The sequence below is a fragment of the Cnephaeus nilssonii genome (genome assembly GCF_951640355.1).
Source record: "Cnephaeus nilssonii genome assembly, chromosome: 16".
Taxonomy (NCBI): Eukaryota; Metazoa; Chordata; class Mammalia; order Chiroptera; family Vespertilionidae; genus Cnephaeus; species Cnephaeus nilssonii.
In genome coordinates this window covers 27,213,088-27,238,900 of record NC_137087.1, presented here as the reverse complement: position 1 = coordinate 27,238,900, position 25,813 = coordinate 27,213,088, and the positions used below count along the sequence as shown (strand labels likewise).

Here is a 25,813-nt window from a genome sequence, read left to right as displayed (position 1 = left end):
ATGTTCAACAGTATTAGTCATTAGGGAAATATAAATTAAAACCATAATATGATCCTACTATGAACCCACTACAGTGGTGATTATCAAAGACTGAAAAAAACACACGTGTTATTGAGGATGTGGGGGAGGGGGGAAGGAACTCTCATTGTTGGTGGGAATATAAAAAGGTACAGCCACTTTGGAAAAGTTTGGAAGTTTCTTAAACGTTAATCAATAAAACCCAGTCATTCTACTTCTAGTTATCTATCCAACAGAAATGAAAATAGATCCACCCAAAGGCTTGTAAGTGAATGCTCATAGCAATATCATTCTTAATAGCAAGAAAATAGCAATACATGTATATCGACTATGAAATGGATAAGTAAAATGTGGTATATGCATGGGATACTATTCAGCAATTTTAAAGAGGCTAACTACTGATACATGCAACAATGTGAATGAACCCCAAAACATTATGCTATGAGAAAGCCAGTCACAAAAGACTACATATTTCATGATTCCATTTACATGAAATTTTTTTAAAAAAACAAAAAGCATATCGATGGTTACCTAGGATTGCTAGTGGGAGTGAGAATTGACTACAATAAGGAATCTCAATTCTGGTGATGGTTATACAAATCTATACATTTAGTAAATATCATTGAACCATTGAATTATAATAGTTGACTTTTATGCTATATAAAGTTAAGTAATTAAGAAATATTTGCAGTATGTAAATTTATTAAAATAAATAAGGCAGATTAACTTCATATGGGCATAATGAAGTAAACTGATTTAGGTTAAAAAAATTAGATTTGAGTTTTTAGTCAGGATATAGGAAAGAGGTAGATATTATTGGAATGTACTTCCATTGTAAAGTGTCATTGCAAGCTTTTTCCTAATCAGTCCAAACTATGGAATAAAATAAAATAGAAAATAAAATACTGTACTAATATAGATAATGCTAAGTAAATTATAATGAAGTAGCCTCCTTTGATGCTACATGTAAACATCCTTTCTGTGTATATTACATTTATTATTTGTGATTTGTCTTTTTGAGACCACAGGGAAAAGCTATGCCATAATGGGAGGGGTTTAAATCTCTCCTTTGAAGAAAGGGAGATTAGCAGTGTCAATTCTTGCAATATAGATGGGCCCTGAGGTGAAATCAGAATTTGTAAGGTGAGTTTTAGGAGAGAAAAAGCTCTAGGTTCTTTCTGGGCCTTGATTTTGGAGTCTGAGTAGAGTAACAGAAACATGCAGGAATTGAGTAGAGACTACAGAAGGTCACGGACACAATGCAGTTAGATTAAAAGTAAAGTTTCTTCCATCTGAGACCATGAAACCTGAAAAGAAATTTAAAAACCGAAACCATGGCATAATTTATTTGATCCCATCTTCAGGACATGATATAAGCTTAAAATGAGGGGGAAAAAAGATTTGTGAAACATTCTGATCAGAAGAAATTGCTGAATTGAAATTGCCTCAGGTGAGATAGGACTGTATATTCTTTCACTCATCACTTGCTCACCATTTGCTCCCCAATCTCTGACCAATACATTGCCTGGCACATACTAGATAATCAGTCAACAGAGGGTGGAAAAATGAATGTATATTTGTATAGTTCCTGAGTACCCTATTTCCTACTTTATATTCCTCCCACCCCCCTTGATATTTAGCATTTATGTGTTTATTTCTATAGAGATGTAGTTAATTATCTTTATATTCTCATGTTCCTGTCACTGTACCTATAGTTATTTATTGTTTTTATGTACTTGGTAAGGATTTCTTTGTGTTTTTCTTGTAACTCTATTGTATTGTGTCCTAATGTATCTGAAAATTAGTTATATGATGAAAATCACTGACCCAATGGAAGGTATTAAAGCTACGAAACTAAAATAAACATTTTGAAGATATTGGATCAACTTAGATTGGATTATTTTTAAAATTCTATGCCCACTTAATGAGGTATAAGAAAAATAAGTATAGTGAGACAAGAAATGATCATGTAAAGGTAACCTGTGGTTATAGATATACTTTGCGCTATAATTGGGGTATTAAGTTTACTCAGTTAGTGTATTTTGTTCAGCTTTATATTTCGTTGTTTGAGAAACACAGCATACAGTAAACTGTAGCATTAACAGCCAGCCTCATTGCAATTTATTTTTATAGCATGGTGCAAAGCAAACCAAGCTGAAAGTACATTCAGGCACTGAGATTTAAATCCCTTATGGTAAGAAAGTAGTTCCATAAACAGATGTGATCATGGATTCTGAGTTTGTTTGCTTGTGGCAAAAATAAAGTACCAACTCAATAAGTTTTAATTTATAGGCATCTACTCCAGAAAGCCTTGGGCACTTTGAACAAAACTGACTAAAAATAAAATTTAGTAAAATGAAACCTAATATTCCCCATTCTCCATTCACACCAGGGAATATAAATTTCCCAGCTGGATCGGGGAGAGGTTTTGCCAAGTCTCTTCCAGGTACTTTCTTGGAATTATAGCTGTGCTGTGCTCTGGAGGAGGATCTTACTACATTCCTGGACACTTGAAAATGTGAAAGTGCAGCTAGTGGCGGTCATCCATCTCCAGAAGATGTTTAGGTGACCATGGTCCTGCCCAACCTGTGGTCCTGCAGACATGCAGAGCTTATCTGTCTCACTCGTAGGAAATATTACTTGCCCCTTTTCTCTGGCAGAAGCCTCCTTTTGTATTAAAGTCTATCTCTGTCTCTATCTCTATCTCATCTCCACTGGGCTGGTACCCAATATGTATCTGCACAGCATCAAATTCTATGATTCTACCATGTGGCATATAGTATACTAAAAATCCTTATTCATCCAGAATAGAAATGATGGAACAAAGAGACAGTTGTGTGGGCTCTGACCTTGAAAAGAAGGTCTTTTCCTAGCAGGGCCTTTCAGTGCTTACCTCACAGTTGTTTCTGCCAAGGTCTCACTTGTGAATTCCAGTATGTCAGCAGCTGTCCCCACAAACAAAAGGAGAAGTTCAGAGAGTTGGTCCCGAGTGATTGTGCCTCCAATAGGTAGAAGCCATCTTCCAATTATTAGCATTAACAGGAATGTCTGATGGAGTCCCAAAGTCCAGTCTTTCTCACATACTGTAGATAAGTTATTTACAAACACTTTGGCCTGTTTAACAGAAATGCCATACAGACAAAGGGATTATGAGTTGCCACCGTGGAGAGAGACACTTTCTTCACCATGGCTTTCAATCAAGAGTTAGCTTCCGTGGAAGGTTACTTTCAGAGGATGATTCTTCACTTGCTGAAGAAAATAAAACTCCTTTAACTGAACACCAAAAAATTTAAAAAAGCTAATGTGGTCCTTGAAATGAGCAGCTTTATAACTAAAAGTAATTGAAACCTTACACTCACTAGTGGGATTCTTCTGAATGATACTTAAAGAGCCAATTTCATGATGTTTTAAAGGTCATTTTTTACTTTATTATTCTCTGTAAGTATAACACATATCAAATTTTTTAAATCCCCATGTTAAAATTAAAAAATTCCCTATATTTTTCTTTCAGCAATTTTAAGTCTGAATTTACAAATCTGGGAATATCTTAGTATGGTACAAATCTTCTCTCTTGTTTTTATTGTTTTAATGCACTATTATATCAAATGAGAAAATATATAATAATGTTTAATCATTACCTAAGTGTAAACAAAGAGAATAACTATAATTTTTTTCTGAATATTTGACATGCTATTCAAAAGTTCAGAAGCTAACAATCACATTATATTCTACCTTTATTCTTGGACTCTAAGAAAAATTTACATTCCATTTATGTATTCTGGATAATATTTCTTGCCCACTTAATTTCTAAAAAAGTTTTTAAAGTATATCATTGACCCTAAAAGTTATGATCTTTTAAAGACTACAGAACATAGGTCTCAAATGGATTGGATAGTGATTCCAACTGATTTATGCAGTAATTTAACTATGTTTGTGCAAATCTGTTTATCCCGTTAGATCACTTGCTAATGTCAAGTGCAAGGGTAGAGGGAAAATAAAAGACAAGTCAGAATGCTAACCTGATCAAAGCCATGCATGAAGATCAATAATCTTTTATTTGCACACTTCTTTATATTTCTTCTATGAGACTTTACATACACCTTACTTATTTCTTACAGGGAGCATACTAGCATGGAATATATTAATATTTTCAATTACCAGATAAAAAAACTGAGATACAGAGACTTAAGTGGTTTGTTCAAAGTGATATTGGTAAGTTGTGATTGGAGCTTAATTAGAACCCAAGGCTAGTTCTATTAAACCTTACAGAATCAATAGCCTATCTTATTGTTGAAATCTGGTTCAATGGTAGAGGCCTTGGCCTTGAGTCTCTCCCATATATTATTTTCTAATATGGCCATGGTTAGTTTTCAAAATATCATGTATGTGAATAACAAAGAAGTGATTCAATTTTGGCTGGAAACCTTTATTTTATTAATATGAACATCTAAAACAATGTAAGGCAGATCCCAATCTTATATCATCCCTTAACAAATATATGTATCTCACTTTATACATGTATTGTCTGACCTAAGAATTAAAGGTTTGTTAATACTTCAAGTTAAACATATATATTGATATGTGTGTGTGTAAATATACATATATATGCCTATTATGCATGTTAACTATGTTTAATTAAACCAAAAAATACAATTATTTTGCAAATTCCTGAGTCAAACAAACAATGAGCAAATTTCCTTAGAACGAGCTGAAAGGTGTGGAGCACACTATCCTTGCTAGGTGAGAAGCTTTGCTAGATTCTTTTAATATACTGTGGGGAAGCTCTTACCGTCTCAATGAGACTATCGCCTCCATGGGCTTCTTCACTTGACATCAGAGTTTGATTGAAGTCTTCTTTGCTACTGGTATTCTGTGACATTCCTTCAGATTGGCTACCACAATACTAAGAATTTTGTAAAAGGCAGTATGTCAAAAAACAAACAACAAAAAAAAAACAACCCACAATAGGTAAAACTGAAAATACCTTCAATATATCTAAGAAATTATGAGCAGATATGTGGAATTTAAACAGTATGCATAAACATTCCCAAAACTCAGATTATATGCTTGAGATAGAAAACCACTTTTTAATTGGTCAATTATATGTCTTATTGTTCCACAAGTCTATGAGGATGTTGACTCTCTGAGTTCATTGTAGAGAAATGTAGTATTTATAGATTGATCAATAGGGTTCTGTTTTGAACCCTGAAACAACTGGAAAATAAGCCAACAACCAATGCCAACATTAAAACATGCCTGATCCTGGTCAAAGCATTCATTTTAAGAGTTTGTTTCTTGTCCCAAGTAGCCTCTTTACCTAAATACCATTTTGCTTAAGTAGATGATCCAATTATTTTTCCATCTTGCCTGTTAAGCACTGTAACAATAAAAAAAATTAATGTTAGCCCACCAAATTATAGATTTAGTGTCAGGTTAGAGGTTAACTTAAGTTTATAGAAATTTTGATAATAGACCTAAAATAGATTTCTTGTTCCTCCTTCTTTTTCCTTCATATTGCATGTAAATTTCTGCAAGTGAGCTGTGCATGATTTTTATCCAGCCAGATGCTAGGAATCTGAGGTAGAAAAAGTAAGAGAGGAAAGAGGTGGCACTTGAAAAATGTAACTGTACCCATGATTATTTCACAAATGGGTAAAAAAAAAAAAAAAATAATAATAAGGTTTAAGATTTCTTTAAACAGCTGCAGGGCTAACATACTTTTGAAACACACTCCACCACCACCACTCATCCATGATCACACATTTGGATTTTCAGAGAAACTATTTTTTAAATACTAAAGCTGTAAGAAGTGTATTTTTCTTAATTATTCTGGATACTTCATCAATCATTCTATGAGCTCTTTTAAAAGTAGAAAATAAAGTCTGTCAAGAGGCTATTTTTTCCTACCCTCCATCAAAAGTACTAGTGTTATGGGTGAGATGACAAGAATAATTAAGAAAAATGGCCATGTGCCATATCTCTAAGAGTAAAATACAACTGTTTGCACAATTTTTTCCTAATATTGCCAAGGCTCTGAGAAAAGATAATAAAGATAAAAAATTAAATACTTGAACCAAGTAACAAATTCTAATTGCAGAGTAGTTTTGTGACTAGTTAAAAAACAAAAATTTGACCAAAAAACTTTGATTTTTTTATATCCTTGTCACTAAAACTCCATAGACATATTTTGATTTTAAAGAAGTCACCTGCACTGCAGTATAAGATAACTTAGCAGCAAACAGCTGTCATCCATATTATGATGTTATAACCAACCCGAGTCCCTCTCCACTCTCATAATTCTACTTATAATACATTGATGAGACTTCCCTTTAAGTGGCAGCTGTATTAGGACTTCAAAGAGCAACTGGTTTGACTCCTTAAACCTAATCTGACTTTATTGTTTTTATGGTAATATTGTTTACATCAGCACCATGTAGGTGAGTTCAGGTAGATGACCTGGGTGCCAACAATCCACTTTTTTATGGTTTATGTCTTAAAAACTCTAATTAGCTTAAAAAATATTCCTTTGGGTCAAACCAAACTGACTCCATCAAGATCAGCAAGTTTCCATTGTGTTAACTGTACCACTTCATAAGTAAGCCTAAGCGGTAAGGTCATAATTGTTGTCATAATCATTTTGTTTCCATTCATGCAGACCTTGTCAGATTCAGAAATAAGAGTACATAATTGATCTTCGAAGAGGAATGTCTGCCTGAAGTAGGTCAGAATGTTTTCCTAATGCCAAGTCATAGGTTAGAAGATTTAGGATTCAAAGTAAATGGAAAAAGTGAAAGGAAATTAAATTACTCTTTCCCATCAAGAAGAATTTAGATGATTTTGATGGTAAGTCCTCTAAAACATGGAACACATAACTGAGAAAGGCAGTGTGGTTAACCGAGTCAGGGTCAAGCCATAGGTTCTAAGCCCCAGAAAGCTGTTGATTAGCTGCATGGCCTTGAGAAAAGTACTTAATCTTTTTGAGTCTTGGGGTCCTCTTCTATAAAACAGAAGTGTATATACCATGCCGAACTCATGTAGTTGCTGGATTTATAAATGAGAAAACATACCTGAAAATACTTTGACATAAATAGGAAAAGTGATTATTATTCAAACCAACATTTCTTAAATGAATGGACAAAGAAAAGTCCTTTATTCTGCCATTTCTTATCTCTTTAAATGCAATTCCAATATCTTTTAGTCTCTTTTTCTCTCACTTTTTTTTTTTACCAGGTATTTCCATCTCTGCCCACACTGCCCAATCCAATCTTTGGGCATTCCCTTTAATTCCTCATGTCAATATGAGTCAGTTGCATTGCTACTAAAGGTCCAATTTCTTTTGTAGTATGAAAATTAGAGAGGTACTGCCCATGGCTAAAAAAATCTTTTTTTATTAAAAAGAGAGCTTTTGGTTGCAGGCTATTTGTTGTAATGGGATTTGACCTGTATATCAATTAACTGTGCCATACACTTATATTATAAAAGCATTTGGGGAAATGAATTGTTATTGTGGATGATAGCCATGTCATAGAATTGGATATGAAGGGGAAAAATGATTCAAATCGCCAACTTATTTCCATACCCCTGAAAGTAGTAAGCAGTAAGAAAATTGAAACATTCCCCTAACTCCCTGTGGTACAGTTTTTAAAAGTCATGATAACTTGAACCAACCAATTTACTGTTACAGAAATACTTTTTCTACAGGGATAGAAATATCCTATCACTTTAATATTTTTTTAAGCAGGAGATTTAAGGCAGATAGATGTTTTCCTTAATGCCTGTATTATTGGTATATGCTTGTGGAATTTTTCAAAAACAGTCCACAGAGCTAACTTCCCCTCTGTGTGCCTAAAATTTGGAGTGTTTTCTTTCTAGGTTCCAATATCTAAAACATATATAGGAGACTTAACTTTGCTATAAAATGATGAATGGCAATAAATAAATCTGAGGAGGGGCAAATTCTCACAGATCTTACCTAATGTATTTTATTAGTGAAGGTAATAAAATAACATTATATCATAACTATAGTTTATGTGTAAAACATAGTCTTGTAACCCCAACCCTGAAGATGTGAAGTCTAGGCTGGTGTCTAATGGATGTTACTAATACTTCCCTGGTGTTGTACATTTGCATTAGTAGGAAGAAATGGCTGAATCCAGCGTAGAGCCTGCTGCATAAGCTTGCCCAAGTAAGAAGCAACTCACTTAAAAATCAGAACCTCTGTCTGTGTATAGACTAGGGTCTCTGACTGAAAGCCATTGTTTATTTTCTAGGTCAATGTGATTCTAATACATATAGTCCACATTTCCTCATGGCGGGTCTTATGAGTCCTCTTCTTTAATGTTATTTGGGGGCTCTAGAGCAGATTTCCTATTTCATTAAAGCAGCTCATGGGGCCCTCAAAAGTGAATCTCCTGTAATCTGTCTGTATTTAAGATAATCTCACATAGACCCTCCAAATTTGATTGCATTTATATAGCACGGTAAAGATGATGGGGTTTGTTTTTGTTCTTGTGGTTCCTAAAAATGTCATTTTGTAGGATGCCAGATTATGGAGCCCTGCACATTCTTAGCCCCATATAGGAGCTCATGGACCCTGCAAGGGTTAAAAACAAATTTTTACACCCTCATGTAAAACTCTAGCATATTGGGAGGGGGGGTGTGTCTTAGGAACAAATCCTAATACAAATTCTTAATTAATGATATAATCTTAAATCTTGAATGTACTATTTTTATTGGTTTTGACAGATCATGAATTTGCTTCCATTTGTTGATGACCTCTTTTTATTCAGTTCTTAATAAATCCAGTTCTTTAGAAAAATACATCTCTGACACAAATCAGATTAGAATATGAAAGTAGTTTATTGCTGAATGTTCCACTTTTCTATTTTCCAAAAGGATGTACCTGGTTTCCATGTTGCACTTCAAGAATCCACAGTGATGGAACGATGTTAATCAGATACACAAATATGGCTGGTGAAAACCTGTGAAAGAGGGGGGGAATATAGTTCAGCTTTTACCAAAAAAAAAAAAAAAAAAAGGGGGGGGGTGGAAAGAAAGAAAATAAATGCACATACCCTGACCACAGTGAGTCAAATCTTTTCATCTCAAGTGTTTACTTCAATGGGGGGAAAAAACATTATGTGATTTCTGCCATATGGATTGTAGAAAAACAGAGTAACTGTAAAAGGCACTAGCAGCTGTCATTCTCACTGAATTTCTAATCCAATTAATAGACGTTAATTTTAATATGGTTTAATGAGGCACTGCCAATTAATTTCAGGCACAAAGCGGGATATTTTGTATTTAATATGTTTTACAAAAAGCAAATACAGCATGAGTAAATCTTCTCGGATTTTTCAGCATTGCAATTTCAGGAGCATTGACTACATTTTTCAGCATTAACCTGGAATTCTGAGAGCTCAAATAATAACATCCTGCTAGAACACAAAAATCAGATGATAATGAATAAAAATGAGCAAAATCAACTGGCTTTATCTGTACCTGCTAAAAATACACACAACAACAGAGGAAGGGTTTTGTATCTTTTTTAAAGACTATTTATATTCATTACTAGTATTTTCTGGCTCAAAATTCAGAGGGCTATCCAAAGAGTAGGCTTTAAATTCATTCACAGGTTCAAATGCCAATTTTGACCTCTCAGTTTGCATCCTAATCCACAAAATGAGGACAGTCAGTGTATTAGTCAGCTTGGCCTGTCATAACACAGTTCCATAGGCTGGGTGACATGAACAACAGAAATTCACTTCCTCCCAGTTTTTCATATTGGAAGTCCAAGATCACGGTTCCAGTATGGTTGAGGTTTGGTGAGGGCTCTCTTACTAGTTTGTGGATAGCCACCAAAATGCATTTTACTTTAGATTGGACTCCTATAGACCACCTCAAAGTCAAAATTGTAAATAAATGTAATTTTATTAAGACACTTGAAGTACACACATGTACTGGTTTAAAATGACCTGAAAAATAGAACTGTTAATTGCTCAACAAGTAGAATTATCTGAGATGTAATGCTACTAAAACTGTACTATTATAATCCAGGAGAGAAAAGTGAACAAATCTAAATGGAAAAGAACATTTAGAATGGACTTTTTGAAGGCTTTCAACCCTTTCACTAATATCTTTCAACTTATGGGGAGAGGAAGAGAGGAGGGATACAAGAAAGAGAGCTCTTTAAAAATAGTCAATATTTAATATAGACACTCTTCCACCTTTGATTTCTAGCAAAATCCAATTTTGAAACAAAAGGTTATTGGTCACTTTATTAAAATCTGACTTGGAAGATGGCTGGGCTTCAGAGAGCTATCAAAAGCCTCCAGTTTGAACATGCTATTAAGAAGGAAAGAAACAATTAATTTTTTGACCTTCCATATCAAAGGAAACATCAGGAAAGACTATTTCCTTTGTCAGATTGGGAAACAAAATAGTCAGAGGGACAGTTGCAATATGTAAATGTTTGTTTGGATACCTCTAATGTTAGCTAGACCGCAATTTTGTTGACCCTTTTGAGACTGATTTTGGGATTAACTCCCTGACAATACTGTTACAATAATAATCTAGGGAAACCATAGATTGAAAATATAACAGCTCTTGAAAGAGGTTAAAAATAAAACAAACAATTACCTATAACAATTTCTTTTATTTTCATTTCCTTTTTAAATAATTTTCATTGATTTCAGAGAGGAAGGGAGAAGGAAAGAGAGATAGAAATATCAATGATGAGAGAGAATCATTGGTCAGCTGCCTCCTGCACACCCTCTACTGGGGATCCAGTTAGCAACCCTAGCATGTGCCATTGACTGGAATCGAATCTGTGACCCTTCAGTCCACAGGCCAACTCTCCATCTGCTGAGCCAAACCAGCTAGGGCCCTATAACATTTCTATGTATAACATTTATTTCTAAAATTGGAAGAAATACTATCCTGTTTCAATTTATTTCCTCTAACTTGGACTCTAGTTATGTTAAAACAAACACACAAACCACAAAAAACAAACAAAACAAACAAACAAACAAAAAACACCCCAAAAAAGTCAAGATCCAAGCTTTTCTGTGTTTCCTACTACAGAAAATCTAAATCCCATAATCTGATATTCTAAGCTTCCATTATTTAGCTTTATCTCCACTTCCCCTTCCACTTCCCTTACCACATCCTGTCAAGCTGAGCTACTTGAAACCCACTGTGTAGATCCAACCTGCTATGTATTTAAAACAAACAAAACAAAATGTTTTGGAAAGTTGCCCTCACTGCCTTCCCTCTTCATTAGACTTATTTGCCATAAGTGAAAAGGGGGTAAAGAAGGAATCACCTTGAGGTCTCAAGAATTAATCATATTCAAATCATGAGTGTCAGAGTCCATGGTTTTTCTCACCATATTTCCCACCCTCTTAACCCAATATGTAGTACCACGTACTGACCAACGGCAAATCAGAATCAGGAGCTTCCTTCTCTCCTCCCTCTCTGTCTAATCCCCAGTAGCAGGCTGTAGCAGTTGTACAACTCAAATTCTTAAAAAAATATGGAGAAAATAAAAGTCTCTATTAACTAGAGACGTATTAAAATATGTTATTTTGACTATGAAGAATATATTTCAGCCATCTATGTTTTGTTTGACCATGGGTCCCCTTTAAGAATGAAGTGCTCTGTGCTCCTTCACTTGATTAATCTACAAGAGAGGTTCTAAAATGGCTTTATGGCAAATGTCCCTCCAATTTATAATTTTCTGTTTTGGAATACCCTCCCTTTACCTCTCTACCCATCAACATCATACCTGTATTCCAAGGGCATACCAGGAATTAATCTTAACTTGTATTTCTCCTGGGAGCCAACACATTCTCACTGTTTTATAGTTATTTAAATATGAGACTTAGATTTCCTAAATTCCTTGAAGGTAGATCCTGAATATTTAATCTTTATGTCCCTTCCCTCTTCCCTTTCCTTCATCTTTTCCTCTCCTCAGTGGTATCAGGTGTCTTACTAAGTCTTTAATTAATGCTTGTTAAACAAATGCTTATTTGCTTAAAAGTTCATGAATTTATGAATAAGGAAGGACTGAACAGATGCAGTGAATGGAGGCTACTGGCATCTACCAGGACCTTTTATTCCCATTTTAGGAGGTCCAATGCCAAGTGTGCTTCTTTTGTTGTGCCCCTTGAGGAATTGTCACACTGCAGTAGAAAGTTCACAAAATTAAGAGACCCAAATTTGAATCTTGCATCTTTCATTCATTCATCTTTGGAAAATTGCTAACTTCCCTGAGACTCCATACCCTTGTCTATAAAATAGGGATAATAATATCCACCCCGTAGGGTAGTTTAAGGATTAAATGAGACAGTGTGACTTATGTGCCTGATATTGTACTGATATGGAATTTTTGGACTGGGTCACACGGTGTTCCCCTGGGCAAGATGGTCTCCTGGGCTCTTGTCCAATGGAGGCGAAGAATGAAACCATGGACGAAAGGTGGTATAGCAAAGGTGACATTTATTGAAGAACAAGTATAGACTCCCACGTGGATAAGGGGAAAGAATCTCACAGCACAGACTCCCACGTGGGGAGGGGGAAAGAGTCCCACCGAGTTCCCTTTTCCCCGGTTTATAAAGGCTGCAGTTTTTGTGCCTCGATATCTCCTCTGATTGGCTACCACTCCCCTTTGATTTGGTCACTGTAGCAACTCCTGAGTTCAAAGGTCAAACCTCACATGGGACACAAGAGGCCCTCCTACTTTATTTTGTAAATATAGACCTTTTGCTACTCCCAGTTCCCTTACCTTATGGAAATGTAACTGGTGCCTCTCCCAACTCCCTTGTCTTATGGAAATGTACCCTTTTGCAGCTCTGTAGCCCTGTGCTTTTTCCATGGACCCCCTTAATTTTAAAAATTCCCTGAACCTGCCCATTTCACCCCTAAAAATTCCTATTTCAGTATGTGCTTAATACACATGAGTTGCTGCCTTATACAGGCTCAGCTCTGCAAATACATGCCTGGCTGAAAGAGGATAGAGAGGATACCCATTTAGAAGACTGTCTTAAAATAACATAACCAATTCTATTTTTAAACGACGATTCTCAAAACTAAACCTATTTAAGACTCCTTGAATTAAGGAAAGTTGTTTGTGCTGCTGAGGACAACATTATACCTGACTTCACATTCACTGGACAGGTCGTGGTTTGCAAGGGCCATTTGCCCACCATGACCTATAAAATGCCACACCATCAGGGCTACCGACCTCTTGGGTACTGTTGCTTACTATTCTTCCTCGCCGTGCTACTCTAACAGTGTTTTTCTTTCAGTTCGGGATAAAAACTAAGTGCCTTCCTAACTCAGGCCGTCGCTCATATATATTCCTCTCCCTTGAAATACTTCTCTTCCTCGCCTTTCACTTGATTATTTCTTTCTCATAGTTCATGTCAGCTATATGGGACTCTACAGAAAAAATTTCCTCTCCCCTGCATCTAAATCAGATCTCCTTGTTATGCTTGTCCCCTCACACTCTTCACTTTTACCCCATATATTTTCAAAATTTATAATTATATATTCACGCGCGCGCATGGCCGTCTCCCAGCAATTCTAAGTAATACCAGCACAAGAACTGGGTCTATCTGCTGATCATCATATCCTCATCTCCTTCCACAATGCATGGCACGTGCTGGTGGGCTCCTCACAAATATGTAGTAATCGGATAAGGCCATGGTTGATTAAAGTTCCTATTTTCTTGCCTCTCTGTTGCTGGTTTGACTATAGAAGCCTCCTCTTGAAATATCATCATAAATTGATTTATCAGAGGTGTTACTGAAGGAAACTAATGATTCTGTTCTTGTGTGAATTTAATATTGTTCTGCTACTATGAAAGATTTAATATTTCAAAGTTACATTTTAGCCATTACTTATTATATTGAAGGTTTGCCATATTGTTGATCGTGCACTGTCAGTGCAATTTATTTTTGGAACCAAAGAGAAATATGCATTCTAAAAATTAAAAACTAGGCCTGATCCTACCTTGTTCTGTGTAACTAATAAAACCTATGCCCTTTCTCAGAAGCTATCAAATCATTTTACTCAGTCTTCATGTCTTAATGGCATCAGAAGTAAGTAGGTGCCAAGCATTTTGTATGAAGACTAATACCATAGATGAACCTAACTAACTAAAAAATAACTTAAATTAGGTTTCTGGATACTAGTTTATGAAAATAAGACATACTATTCATATACTAAAAACTGATAAATGTATGAGTAAATGAATAAGACACATCTAAATGGAAAATATTTACAAAATTGAGAATACTCTATTGCTAATAAGCTATCTTGCCCTTAGAAACCCAGATTTATTACAATACCAATTACCACTACCTTATCAGAATACAGGAGGTACCCAACATTAATACTTTAATGCCCAATTACTTTGCCTTTGCTCAGACATTTTTTCTAAATTACTGGTAAAACCTTCCTAAATGTATTTTTTTTACTCTCCACAGACATTTTTGTTTGTTTGCTTGTTTCTTATTTCACAGCCCTTAGCCAGCATAGCAATTCTCTCTAAAGTACCCAGCAGGAGCACCATCTTAAAGGATTTTTTCTCTATTTATTTATGGACTAATTTACTAATAAAATATATTTATAGGTCTTGCTACATGCTAGATACTGTTCTGAGCTCTTAAAGAGCTATATTCATTGTATTTCTTTTCAGTTCATTTCACCCAAAAATAAAATATTATTTATCACACAAAGTTGTCATTTCAGCGAATTATAATGTTTTTCACAAAATGATTATGTCATGACATTTAGCAATTTAGCCCTGCAATGAATTATATTTACTTCAACTCACCATTAGTCTAGAATTAGGATTCCATTTTCATCCTTCTAAATATGACAATTATTGTTGTTTTCTTATTGAAAAGTAACATTTGTTCATTTTGGAAGCATATAACAATATAAAAAAGCAAGTAGGAGAGAAAATTAACCATGATATCACCAACTAGCCTGTTTAGCTTTGTTCTCTGCAAACAATGAGGATTCTAGTCTTCCAATCATATGCATAACCCTGAAAATAGATAAGATTTAAGTGAAGCAAAAATAATGTTCCAAAATTATTTCTGTGCAAATTGTGATTTCAATTTCTCAGTATTTCCTACTCTACAAATAGGAGTGGACTTATAAGAATACTAGACCTACGTTTCAAAATCTCACATTAAACTGCCTTGAGTGTCCTCAATAAAATTTCTGGAGCACTTTATAATAATAGGCCTGCTTTCATGGAAATAAAAAAAGTAGGTCAAGATACCCTTTTGTGGGCCCCTAAACCCTGTTTAACAATTTAAGAATTGTCTGTCCTCCTTACATGTACTGTAGAGTGCTGTCTTTAAGGGGGCCTTAACACCCACCCGCTCCACCTGGGCTGCTCAGTTAGGCCTTTCTGTTAATGCAGGGGCAAAAAGTGGCCAATACGACAGCCTCAACATATGACCTACTTCTCTGCATTCCCTCAAAACTCACCCCGTGCTCTTGCAGAACACACAACCCTTGCATACCTGCAAAGTCACAAATCTGATTCCAGCCACCACCCACTTGTCTTCTTAATTAGAGCCCCCTCACAACCACCTCTCTCCCAGAGCCTTCTGTCTGTATCTGCCACTAAAGAGGGAGGGAGGCCACAATTAAATGGCCATAAGCTCATGACAATTACACCCAAATGGAGAATTGAATATGGAGTGTGTATGTTTTAACAGGTGCTGACATCAGATGATAGAGTTGTATTGATGTCATGCTCTCATATCAGTGTTTTTCTCCCTCTCCCTTCCGCTATCTCTAAAAATCAATAAAAATAGATCTTAAAAAAAAAAAAGGAACAGAAGAGACAAGGAGGAATTTTAAATGGGTTGGGAATACTCATTGCAATGAAATCATTTTTTATACTTCCAAAACTCTTTTAAAATGCCTACATTTATGTTTTGTTAAGGGAAAACTACTTCTGAAGGTGAATATTAATAATAATTGTCATTGTTTGTTGATGCCCATTTTAAAAATAAAATCATAATCCCAAATTATGATATAAACCAGTAGCAGCAGTACTATAGACTTCACTTAACCTAAAATGCCCCAAGAGGATATCTAAAACAAGAACAAGCATTATTAAAATTGAAGTTGCCCACATTCAAACCTCAGCAGTATGCTTCACTATGAGTAAACTAGTTGTAGGAACAAAATATGCATCAATTTTAGGATGCATGTACTATTTTTCTCATAAAATTTCTGAGGCAAAGCAAATCATGCCATCTTCCTAAATGAATTGGTTCCAACTGAAACCCTAAGTACTGCCATCATCATAGTCCCTCAACCGGAAAAGCCCTTCTCTCTTCTCTCCTCTCTTGTAAAACCACCAGCTACTTCAAAGCCAGTGAATAAATCACAAGAAATTTTATCTGTCTAACAAGTTCTACCATACTGATTGTATCTTTATTCTACAGTCTTTCTGCACTCCTGAACTTAATTTGTGGAAAAGTGTTTAGTTATCAGAGTGTTGTTCTCATGTAACTGCTTATATTGTCTTGTTCTCATACAACTGCATAGCACCTAGTACAATGAATTATTGTTTAACTAGAGGCCTGATGCACGAAATTTGTGCAAGGGGCTCAGCCCTCGCAGCTGTGGCTTCGTCTGAAAGGTTGTTCAGCTGTCTGGTCTAATTAGCATATTATGCTTTTCTCTATATATAAAAGCCTAATATGCTAAGTGTCTGACCAATAGGTCGACCGTTCGGTCAACAGCTCCACCAGTTGCTATGATGTGCACTGACCACCAGGGGGCAGATGCTCCGACCGGTAGGTTAGCTTGCTGCTGGGGTCCAGCGGATTGGGACTGGGCAAGACGTCCCAGACACACTCTGGACCCCTCCCATTGTCCCTCCCCAGCCGGCTGGCCCCCATCGGCCAACATCGGGGACTGGGAGAGACAGCCCGATTGGGCCCCGATCACTGGCCAGGCCGAGGGACCCCACCTGTGCACGAATTCATGCACCAAGCCTCTAGTATTATTATAAATGAATAAGTGAACAGGAATTTTAATGGTCTTTGGAGGACAAACTGCATTGCTGGTATTATTTATGTAAAGCTTTAATTTATTTTATTCTATAAAAAACAATGGTATTTATTTCTGTTCTATAGAGGAGTTTGGCTTTCCACTTCAGCACCAAAAATAAAGACAACCTAGAATTTTTCCCCTCTTCTGTTTTCTTTTACATTCTGTTTTGGTTTATAAAAAGATGTCTGCTCCTGCAAGAGTGTCTTTGAGCCATGTCCCTATGCAGTCTGAACTTTTCTACATTTTGTTCTAAAAGCAAAATTATCCCAGTGCTCATTAGCAGGTCACCTGGGATTAACCTACCTAACTTTGAAAAAGAAAAAAATATATTGCCACCCTTTCTCTACTATAGGGAACCCTTGTCCCTAAAAATATATGTAGTTGTACTACCCACAGGCAAAATCTAATTTGTTTATTAAAAGCAGAGCATAACAATTAGGCTGATGGAATTTGATCCTGGGGTGGGGAATCCTTTCTAAGCCTCAGCTTTCTCATTGGTAAGTAAGAGCAAGAATAGTTCCACCAGGGCTATTGTGGGGAATAAATGAGGTAATATGCATGCAATGCCAATGCCTGATTCAATAAATATGAGTGCTCACCGGAAGCTAGGAATTATATTTGTGATTTATTATTACTAGTTGTGACCTTAGATAAACAATCTTCCCTTGCTGTGTAACAATGTCCTCATCATAAAACAATGATAAAGATGTAAACTAACCCATAGGGTCATTGTGAGGATTATGTGAGAAAATGAATGTAGAGCAGGCTGGGAGCATTGTCAGTACTCAATAATTGATACCTGTTACCACCTCCATTATTACCATCAACTTCATCATCATTCTCATATCTATTATTAACAGGCTGTCAGAAAATGGCACAGTCATTTTATTAAGAGACTATTTCAGGTAGATCAAATAGGTGTGTGGGACAGGAGACTCAATCAGGGAAATAAAAAGATAAAAAGAAATACTGCAAAGCATGAGGAGGGCTGACAGCAGTGCTGATGGTCGAGAGGACATCCCCCTCCCCTAAGAATTACTAACGTTTACTCTAATAAATGAACAACATTAAGGCAGTTGCACCCCCAGCTACCTCTTTGAGGTCAGTCAGACAAACTGAAGATAAAATATAATCCCCCCTCTCCTAAACAACTATGAATAGTAGGCTTATATTCAGAAAAAAAGAAACAAAATATGTCTCCACCTAGCATTTTATATTAACAATCTTGATGTCTTTTAGTATTATTCGAATGTGAGTTTCAAAGAAAGTGCATTTTTTGATACCAGTATATATATTAAAAAAACTATTTAAAAAATGGTTTTAACAAAGGATTTATGCACCCCAGGTTTAACTCTCCTGATACCAGTACTTCCAGAGTAGTGAGGAACATGCCCAGGGGGAGAATAATCCTTGATGTAAAGATTAATTTTCCATTGTTGGAAAAGAAGTTAAACTATTCAGATTTGTCCTGATGCTGTATGCATAATAATGCCACCACCATGAGAAGGGGAAATGCATGAAATTTAGCAGTGGTTCATGGGAGCTACCCACACTTTGTTTTTCTCCCAGTCTGGTACAAGAAGCTACAAAATATTATAAGCTTAATTTTCAGTTCTAAATGTCTCAGTTGAACATACTCATGGAGAAAGCAAGGACATTATTCAAAGGTTTAGTTTCTCAGGGGTCCCACTAAGCAGACATAATTATTGTTTTGATCCCTCCCAAGTCCATTGTGAAATAGAAAAATAGGACTTTTTCTTGAGAGTGAAGCATGGTACTCATTCAAGGTAGCATAAGACTCTTCTTTCTAAAGCTATGACTCAGGTCACTAAAAACAAAGTCATTTGCTGGTAACATTCAACATGTGCTTCCGAAAAGGATGCAAAGTGAAGACACCCTTTTGCATTGAGCTCAAGGCTCAGGAGGTAAAATGTGCACATACAACCGTGAATATTGCAAAACTCTGGAATCACATAGTAGGTGGTGTGGATAAATCCATTGCATAGTGGAAAGTGTTACTGGAATAACTAAAATACTAAGGAGAGATTTCAGGAAGTATGGACAGCAAGTGTGAACAAGGAGAGAAATAGTCTATCTGCTGAGAGAATTTCCAGTGCCCAAGTTGGCCATCTGGCAATCACAGGGTTTTCTTCCCAATCCCTTCATTTCATCTTCCCTGATATCCAAAAGGTCATCAGGAGAAGACTACTTTTACTTCCCAACTTCCTCTCTGGCATTTTTATAAACAATTTTGATCAGGAAGATACATGTGTCAAATACTATAGAATTACATCATATAGAGTTCCACACTCACTACACAAAACTTGTTCAAGATCAGACTTCATATGTTTTCTGTCAAATCCAGGTTTTTCATTTCTGCTCTTGAACTGTCTAAATACAATTAAGTAATCAAAACAGATTTCATTTGTTTTTTTTGTGTGTGTTTTTTTGTGTTTTTTTTTTACAGAATTTGTTTGAATTTGAAATCCATTTAGGATAGAATCTCTTCTTATTCCTATTTTATCTTTTTTGTTTTCAGTTGGGAGACCCCCTAGACATTTATAACACATGATGTTTCAAATGAGATGTGCTAAAGATGTAAAATTTAGAAGAAAATTTCCCCTTGGAGGTAGGATACATGGGGAGGAGAAGGGATAAGGAAAAGTAGAAAAGAAAGTCCGTGTCTGTCTGTCTTCTGGGGTTATGTCAGAAATGTCCCCAGGCACAGCTAGCTCGCCCCTCTCTCGAATTTTCATCTCCTTGGCTCTTCCATGTCTAGCTCCCTCTCTTCTTTAGCAGACTCAGCTCAAATGGCTTCCCAGAGAAGCCTCTCTGACCACCCTTCCCCCTGGTTCTCCTTCCCTCTATAAGCCATACCCCTAAGGACTTCATAGTTTGAATAATTTATTCATTTACTTGCTTACTGTTATTAGCTCACTCACTTGTTTATTTACTTCGATATTTTCTGGGCCCCCTGATTAAAATGTGAGTTATTTCAGGACAGGATTTTACCTGTTAGTCACCTGTGTATTCTTGGCACTCAAACAATGTCTAATACATATTAGATGTTCCAGATATTTTTGTTGAATGAAGAATGATAAGGCTCTGTATTGCTCCAGAGAAATCTGCTCAACTTTCCCTACACTCGCCAACCTCAGGATATCCTTTATCTACACAGTCTTTGCACTCCTCTCTCTTACCCATTTTTCCTGCTACAGATACAATACTGTGAGGTCCCCTTTTGCCCGCCTTCCCCTCCCCACCACAATAGTCCCCATCTCATCCTTTCTCCTCTAAATTGTTGGAGTCTTAATATCCCTCCTGTCCCAATTACCAACTAAGTGATCCTGAGTAAAATGATTTTTAACAGCTCTGTGCCTCTGTTTTCTCATCTAAAAATGGGTGAAAATAGAGGAACAAAACAATTGTAGCTTCTATCAGTATCCAATGGGATAATCTGTGTAAAACCTTGAAAGAACCTCAACATTAATAAATGCTAAATAGTCATAATTATTCTTATTCCCACACATTGAGTGCTTAATCAAAATGATACCTTTTATTTTAAAATTTTGAGTCTTTGTTTTCTGTTTCCTCTGCCTGTACATACAGTGTCTAACATAGTATCATGCTTACTAATTAGACAGTTCAACTAATAGTTATCTGATTGCACTTAATAAAGGAAGAGGGAAAGAGAGATAATGACAAAAGGTGCCCAAATAGGTGAAGTGTTTTATTAACTCAATTATGTTTACCTTGTGTTTTTGAAATTCCAATGGAAAAAGCTCAATGCTTAAAATTATGTACTTTTGCCAATAAATTCAACTTATATTTCTATTTATTCTCAGATGCTGTCTACTCTCAAGTGAACAGGCTTCAAATGTGTCACAATCTTGGTCATCACTATTGGCTAGAAAGCAACTGAAATACTGTCTTCTGTTTGATTTTTGCCTAAATAGTAATTCACAGGTCCATTGGACTGTTGCCCAGACAATAGAAAAACAAAATAAAGCAAAGTGGTACTAATTTCTATCTTATAGGAATGTAAGTAAATGGGCAGGTGAAATTAATAAGCATGAGGTGAAATGAAACAAATTCCACTAGCATACATTTATTGCACTTAACAAGGGGTGTGCTGTTGGCTTACCCTCTCCTATAGAATTCCAACAAGTGAAATTTCTCCAACTGGCAAGTTATCAGTGTTGATGTAATGCTGCCTGTCCCTGGACAGCTGAGCTCAGCAGCTCTAGTTCCATTTTCCTTTCCAAAGGATAGCTAAAGAAACATTCTTTGGATCAGTGTAATATGTTTGCTACATTTCAAGAAATTTTGTTCACATTTTCCTCTATAGCTCTGTTTATTGTTCCATGATTTTTGTAGATTTGATTTATTTGTGGCTAGCTGCCAAATATAGTCAAAAGAGCAATGTTCAAACTAGCCCAGGGTAATCTAAAGGAGGTTTGTAGATTTGATGTTCTAGAAAAGAAATTTTCACCTCATGTGTTGTACAGAGTTTAGTCCACCATTCAGGCATTACTTGATTGACTGATTGATATTCTATATGGGAGGGTTTCCCCTACTTCTATTTCATCTTGTTGACTTGTAAATAGATAATGTATTCAACTGATACGCAGGGTGTTTCTTTGACAAGTCCTTTTTACAAAAAAACTGAGACCTTATATACATAACTCTGTAACGTTATTTTCCTGACAACATATCATGGACATCTCACCAGGTCAATAGTTAAAATCTAGCTCATTTTTAATATCAGCAAACTACTTTATATTTGGGTATGTTACAATTTTCAACCAGTCTACTGATAGATAATTGGTTGCTTTTAGGTTAATTTTCCTCTAACAAGATGGAAATTATTATTTTTGTACATATATATTCACATATAGGTACTTCTGGTTCCACCGGGTAAATGACAAAATATAAGACCAATAAATACAAAGATACATATCTATATAATGTAGATCTCTATATAGATCTATATTGAAATTTTCCTATATAAATGAGTAGGTACTGTCATATATTTACTTTGTGTGTTTTTTTATTCCATCAGTCCTGATTTTCTGATGAAAACTTTTCTTAACTAAGAAAAAACAAAAAGTTATGCCTTGCCTTACCTAGAAAACGTCAGCCTAGGAATGAAAGATGTCCCAGGTCAAACATATTTTAATTATTACTATATTACATCAGGGATAATTTTCTATATATTTTATCATTCCATCTTCTGATTTCTTTTCTCAGATTTATGACAGAATAGCCTGAGTGCTTTGCCCACAAAAATTACCATATTTGCAGATTCAATTACAATATCAGTAGAATAGGGCATTACAAATCACATTTCAATTTAGATAATTTACAAAGACTCATTTGTCCCTGAAATTTTATAATAAGCCAAATCTATCAATTTTTTTCTTGTTTTTAAATATTAATCTAGATAATGAGCCAGCAAAATTTTTGTGAATTACATCATGAGCCTATTCTAAAACAAAGGTAAGAATTTTCTTTCTACTTTTTGGCTCTGAACCAATGGCTTATTGGCCAGTCCCTCAAATAAAGATGTACAGACAGAAAAGGTGTCCAATTAACACAGGATGCTTTTAATAAGAAGGAAAAAAAGAGAAACCCTAGGATCTAGAAAAGACCATTCCTTTTTTATTCATCAATCATCAATATGTTATTTCATAACTATCTATGAGATAAGTATCTATAGTTGAGAAAACTGAGGCTCAGAGAGGTCAAGTAACTTGCTCAATGCCTCACAGAAAGTAAGTAGGAAAGCCCAGATTTTACCCCATCACCTGTCTGAATATGTCCCCAGGCCCTTATTTGACATTGACCATCACCTATTTTTGCATCAACTTTTTTCTCCTCTCTTGGTTGTAAGTTACATGTTAGTCTGAATCAGCCATCAGTGATAATATAGACATGAAGGTCCATTAGCTATAGTATTTCTATACAACTGGAGGGAAATTTTGATTTAATGTGAGCTAAGGACTCTGGTTTACTCTTGGAGGGGTAGGAGGTATATTTCAGAGTCTGCTGAACTAATCCCTCTTCTGAGGTTGACATTTCTTCAGAAGCTCTAATGCTTGGTGGTAGAACACTTTTCAGATCTCAGACTTCATCTTCCTATTATTGAAGATGTTTTCTACCTTAGCATTTTAAAGTTACTCAGTAAAAACTAAGTCAATTTAATGTGACCTGGTGGGTGCACACTTTTCTCCCCTTTTGTTTCTTTAACACTAATACCATTGAGAAGCTAATACCATTTTTTCTTAGAGATATTCCAAAAGGCACACTGGAAAGTACCTTAACTACCCCCTGCTTATAAGCTGTTCATAGGGTGAGGGGACTGGGGTGGGGGTAGGGGGACAGGCAACAACATTCCAATCCTTATTGTATTAAATTAAGATCCTACTCAAATACTTCTTTTCATTGGTAATTTTAGAAAAATTTCAACAGTGAAAATTTTAAGCAAGATTTACATCATTTTAAAAGACAACACATTCACCCCTGCACTGTCATGAAATACAGTCTTTTGTAGTCTGATAGGTAAAACTATAGAGAGGGTTTTTTGTTTTTGTTTTTTTCTCCCTCAATATGGTGGCTAACTATAATTGCATGCTGTGTGTAATTCTTGAATTGGCTAGTACTATTTTTTTTCTTTCTCATAGAATTGGGTAGTTATAAAAAGTATTGACATATATGAAAACACAGCCTCACTGTATTTAAAAATTAGCACAGGAAGAGGCCGATCTTGGAGAAGTTTTGGGATGAAAATCTACTGGGAATGGAGGGATGAAGGTGGAGTTTCTTTGTAAATGGCAAGAGAATCCTTTTCTCGTTTGTTTCTTCTATTGTATTCAAGTCTTTGGGGGAGGAAATAAAGCATCACGCTGAGCCTGTAATTTTTGACACTGAGGTTAAGTCTGAACCACCCCCTGCTGGTCCCTCCACCAGCGTGGCAACCCATCTTGGACCAGATGAGCTGACCATTAGCCAAGCTCCAAAGCGACCAAACCCAGACACCTGAAGCTGGTGCCATGTCGGGCTCCAGGGGCTGGAAGGAAGCTAAGCGGCTGAAAGCACAGACTGTTGTGCTGTCAGGGTCTTCTCGCCCTTCACCGCTGTCCCGTGCACACAAGCTCTTGCCAAAGTCCCTGATGGCCAGCGAAGGGCATTCCCATACTTGCATGTATGCAGAGTACCCGCGCGCACAGACACACACACACCCCAAATTCAGAAAGCAGGTCACATGACACCCCTCTTGCCCCCAAATCCCCCATTTGGAGCACTTTCTGCAGAACAAGCAAGCGCTTCCTTTCTTTTTTCTCCTTTTCCAAGTTGCCAAAGCTGGGACTGGGTGACGCCTGGCTGTGATTGGAGTCTTCCCAGTGATGCCCTGGGACCCTGAGGTGCCCAAGGGACGCGCGCGCATCTTGCGCTCCTTCCAAGCTCCCAGCGTGAACAAAGGGGGTCTGAAACCCAGTAAAGAGTCGATGGGGCTTCGGGAGGAAGGCTCTCGGGCAGCCTGCGAGTACCAGTACCGTGGGGGACAGTGCCCCGAGACTCCGCGCCCTCCCATCCCCTCCGGGGTGCGCTCACCATTTGTAGCCTCGGCCGCGCTTGAACTTGAGGGTGAGCGCAGTCTCCAGAAAGAGCAAGAGGTTGAGCAGCGCGAGCAGCCAGTACCTCGGCTCCTTCTTCACCACGGCCACTCGCCAGACCCCGATGAGCGAATGCAGAAAGAACAGCAGCCGGGTGACCAGGGCGTTGAGCAGGACCAGTCCCTCCATGCCGGCGCGCTCTGCCCTCGGTCCTCTCCGTCCCGCAGACCCCGCCAGGGGCACCCAACCCCGCCTGTGCGCAGGAACCTGACAGCTCCGAGACCTGCTGCCACTGTGGTCCCTCCTCAACCTCCCGCTGGCTTTCAACAGGAGAGAGCGACTCGCCCCTCCCCCAAACTTCCTGAGAACTCTTCAAAGAGGGGCGCCTCTAAGCCCAGCTTCTCCAGACTGCTGGGCTTTCCCGGGAGTCTGGGGCTCGCAGTCCTGGTTCCTGGACGTTATTCTCCAGCGCTGCCCAACCCCCTCCCATTCCCGGGAGCTAGGCTCCATCCCTGCCCTCTATCAACCCCGGCCTCCTTGGAGTCCCTAAGAACTTCCTTACTCGGAGGGATCGGAAGGAGGAGAGGTGGACACGGTGCTGCATAGCCAAAAAGGGGGAGGAGGACGCATCTGGGTCATCTCCCCCTTGCTTGCCTCTGAAGGGCTTGAATTCACTCACACTTCTTACAGGAACAGGCTGTCGTGGTGACTCTCCGCTGGAAGGGAGGAAAGCCAAAGAATCTGCTGTCCCAGCAGTTTTAGAAACACGGTTTCTGCCCAGTATGGAGAACTACAACTTCCAGGGACTAGAGGAAATCAGACACCCCGGGCTTTCTCAGAGCTCCTTGAACCTCATCCATGGGTGACCGGGTCGCTTCTACTCTTTGGACACAGTGCTATTAAAGAAAAGAAATAGTCTTTATTGTGTCATCTGCCACTCTCATCCTCCACCCCCACCACTTTTTTTCTGAAAGCATGTTGTAGAGGAAAAGAGGGCAGAGGGGAAATTGTGGAGGGAGATAGAAGATAGAGAGCTAGGAGTTAGAATAGAAGGAGAAATTCATGGAGCAGGGAACGAACTGCACCTT

General features: G+C 37.2%; 1 protein-coding gene across 2 annotated transcripts in view; it reads right to left on the bottom strand.

Moving 5' to 3' along the window:
- The window catches only part of TMEM26 (transmembrane protein 26), a 38,838-nt gene extending 13,413 nt beyond the window's left edge, over positions 1-25,425 (bottom strand). Inside the window, exons 1-4 of one of the 2 annotated variants that reach the window (XM_079794248.1) lie at positions 25,288-25,425; positions 8,921-8,999; positions 4,808-4,921; positions 2,912-3,132 (exon numbers count right to left, since the gene is read on the bottom strand). In XM_079794248.1, the coding sequence (XP_079650374.1) occupies positions 2,912-3,132; positions 4,808-4,921; positions 8,921-8,999; positions 25,288-25,364 (491 nt within the window). In that variant the 5' untranslated portion in view covers positions 25,365-25,425. Of the gene's footprint in view, positions 1-2,911; positions 3,133-4,807; positions 4,922-8,920; positions 9,000-24,723; positions 25,266-25,287 lie in introns of those variants that run through there. The other variant, XM_079794247.1, reaches the window with a different exon arrangement.
- Between the last annotated feature and the right edge of the window lie 388 nt (positions 25,426-25,813).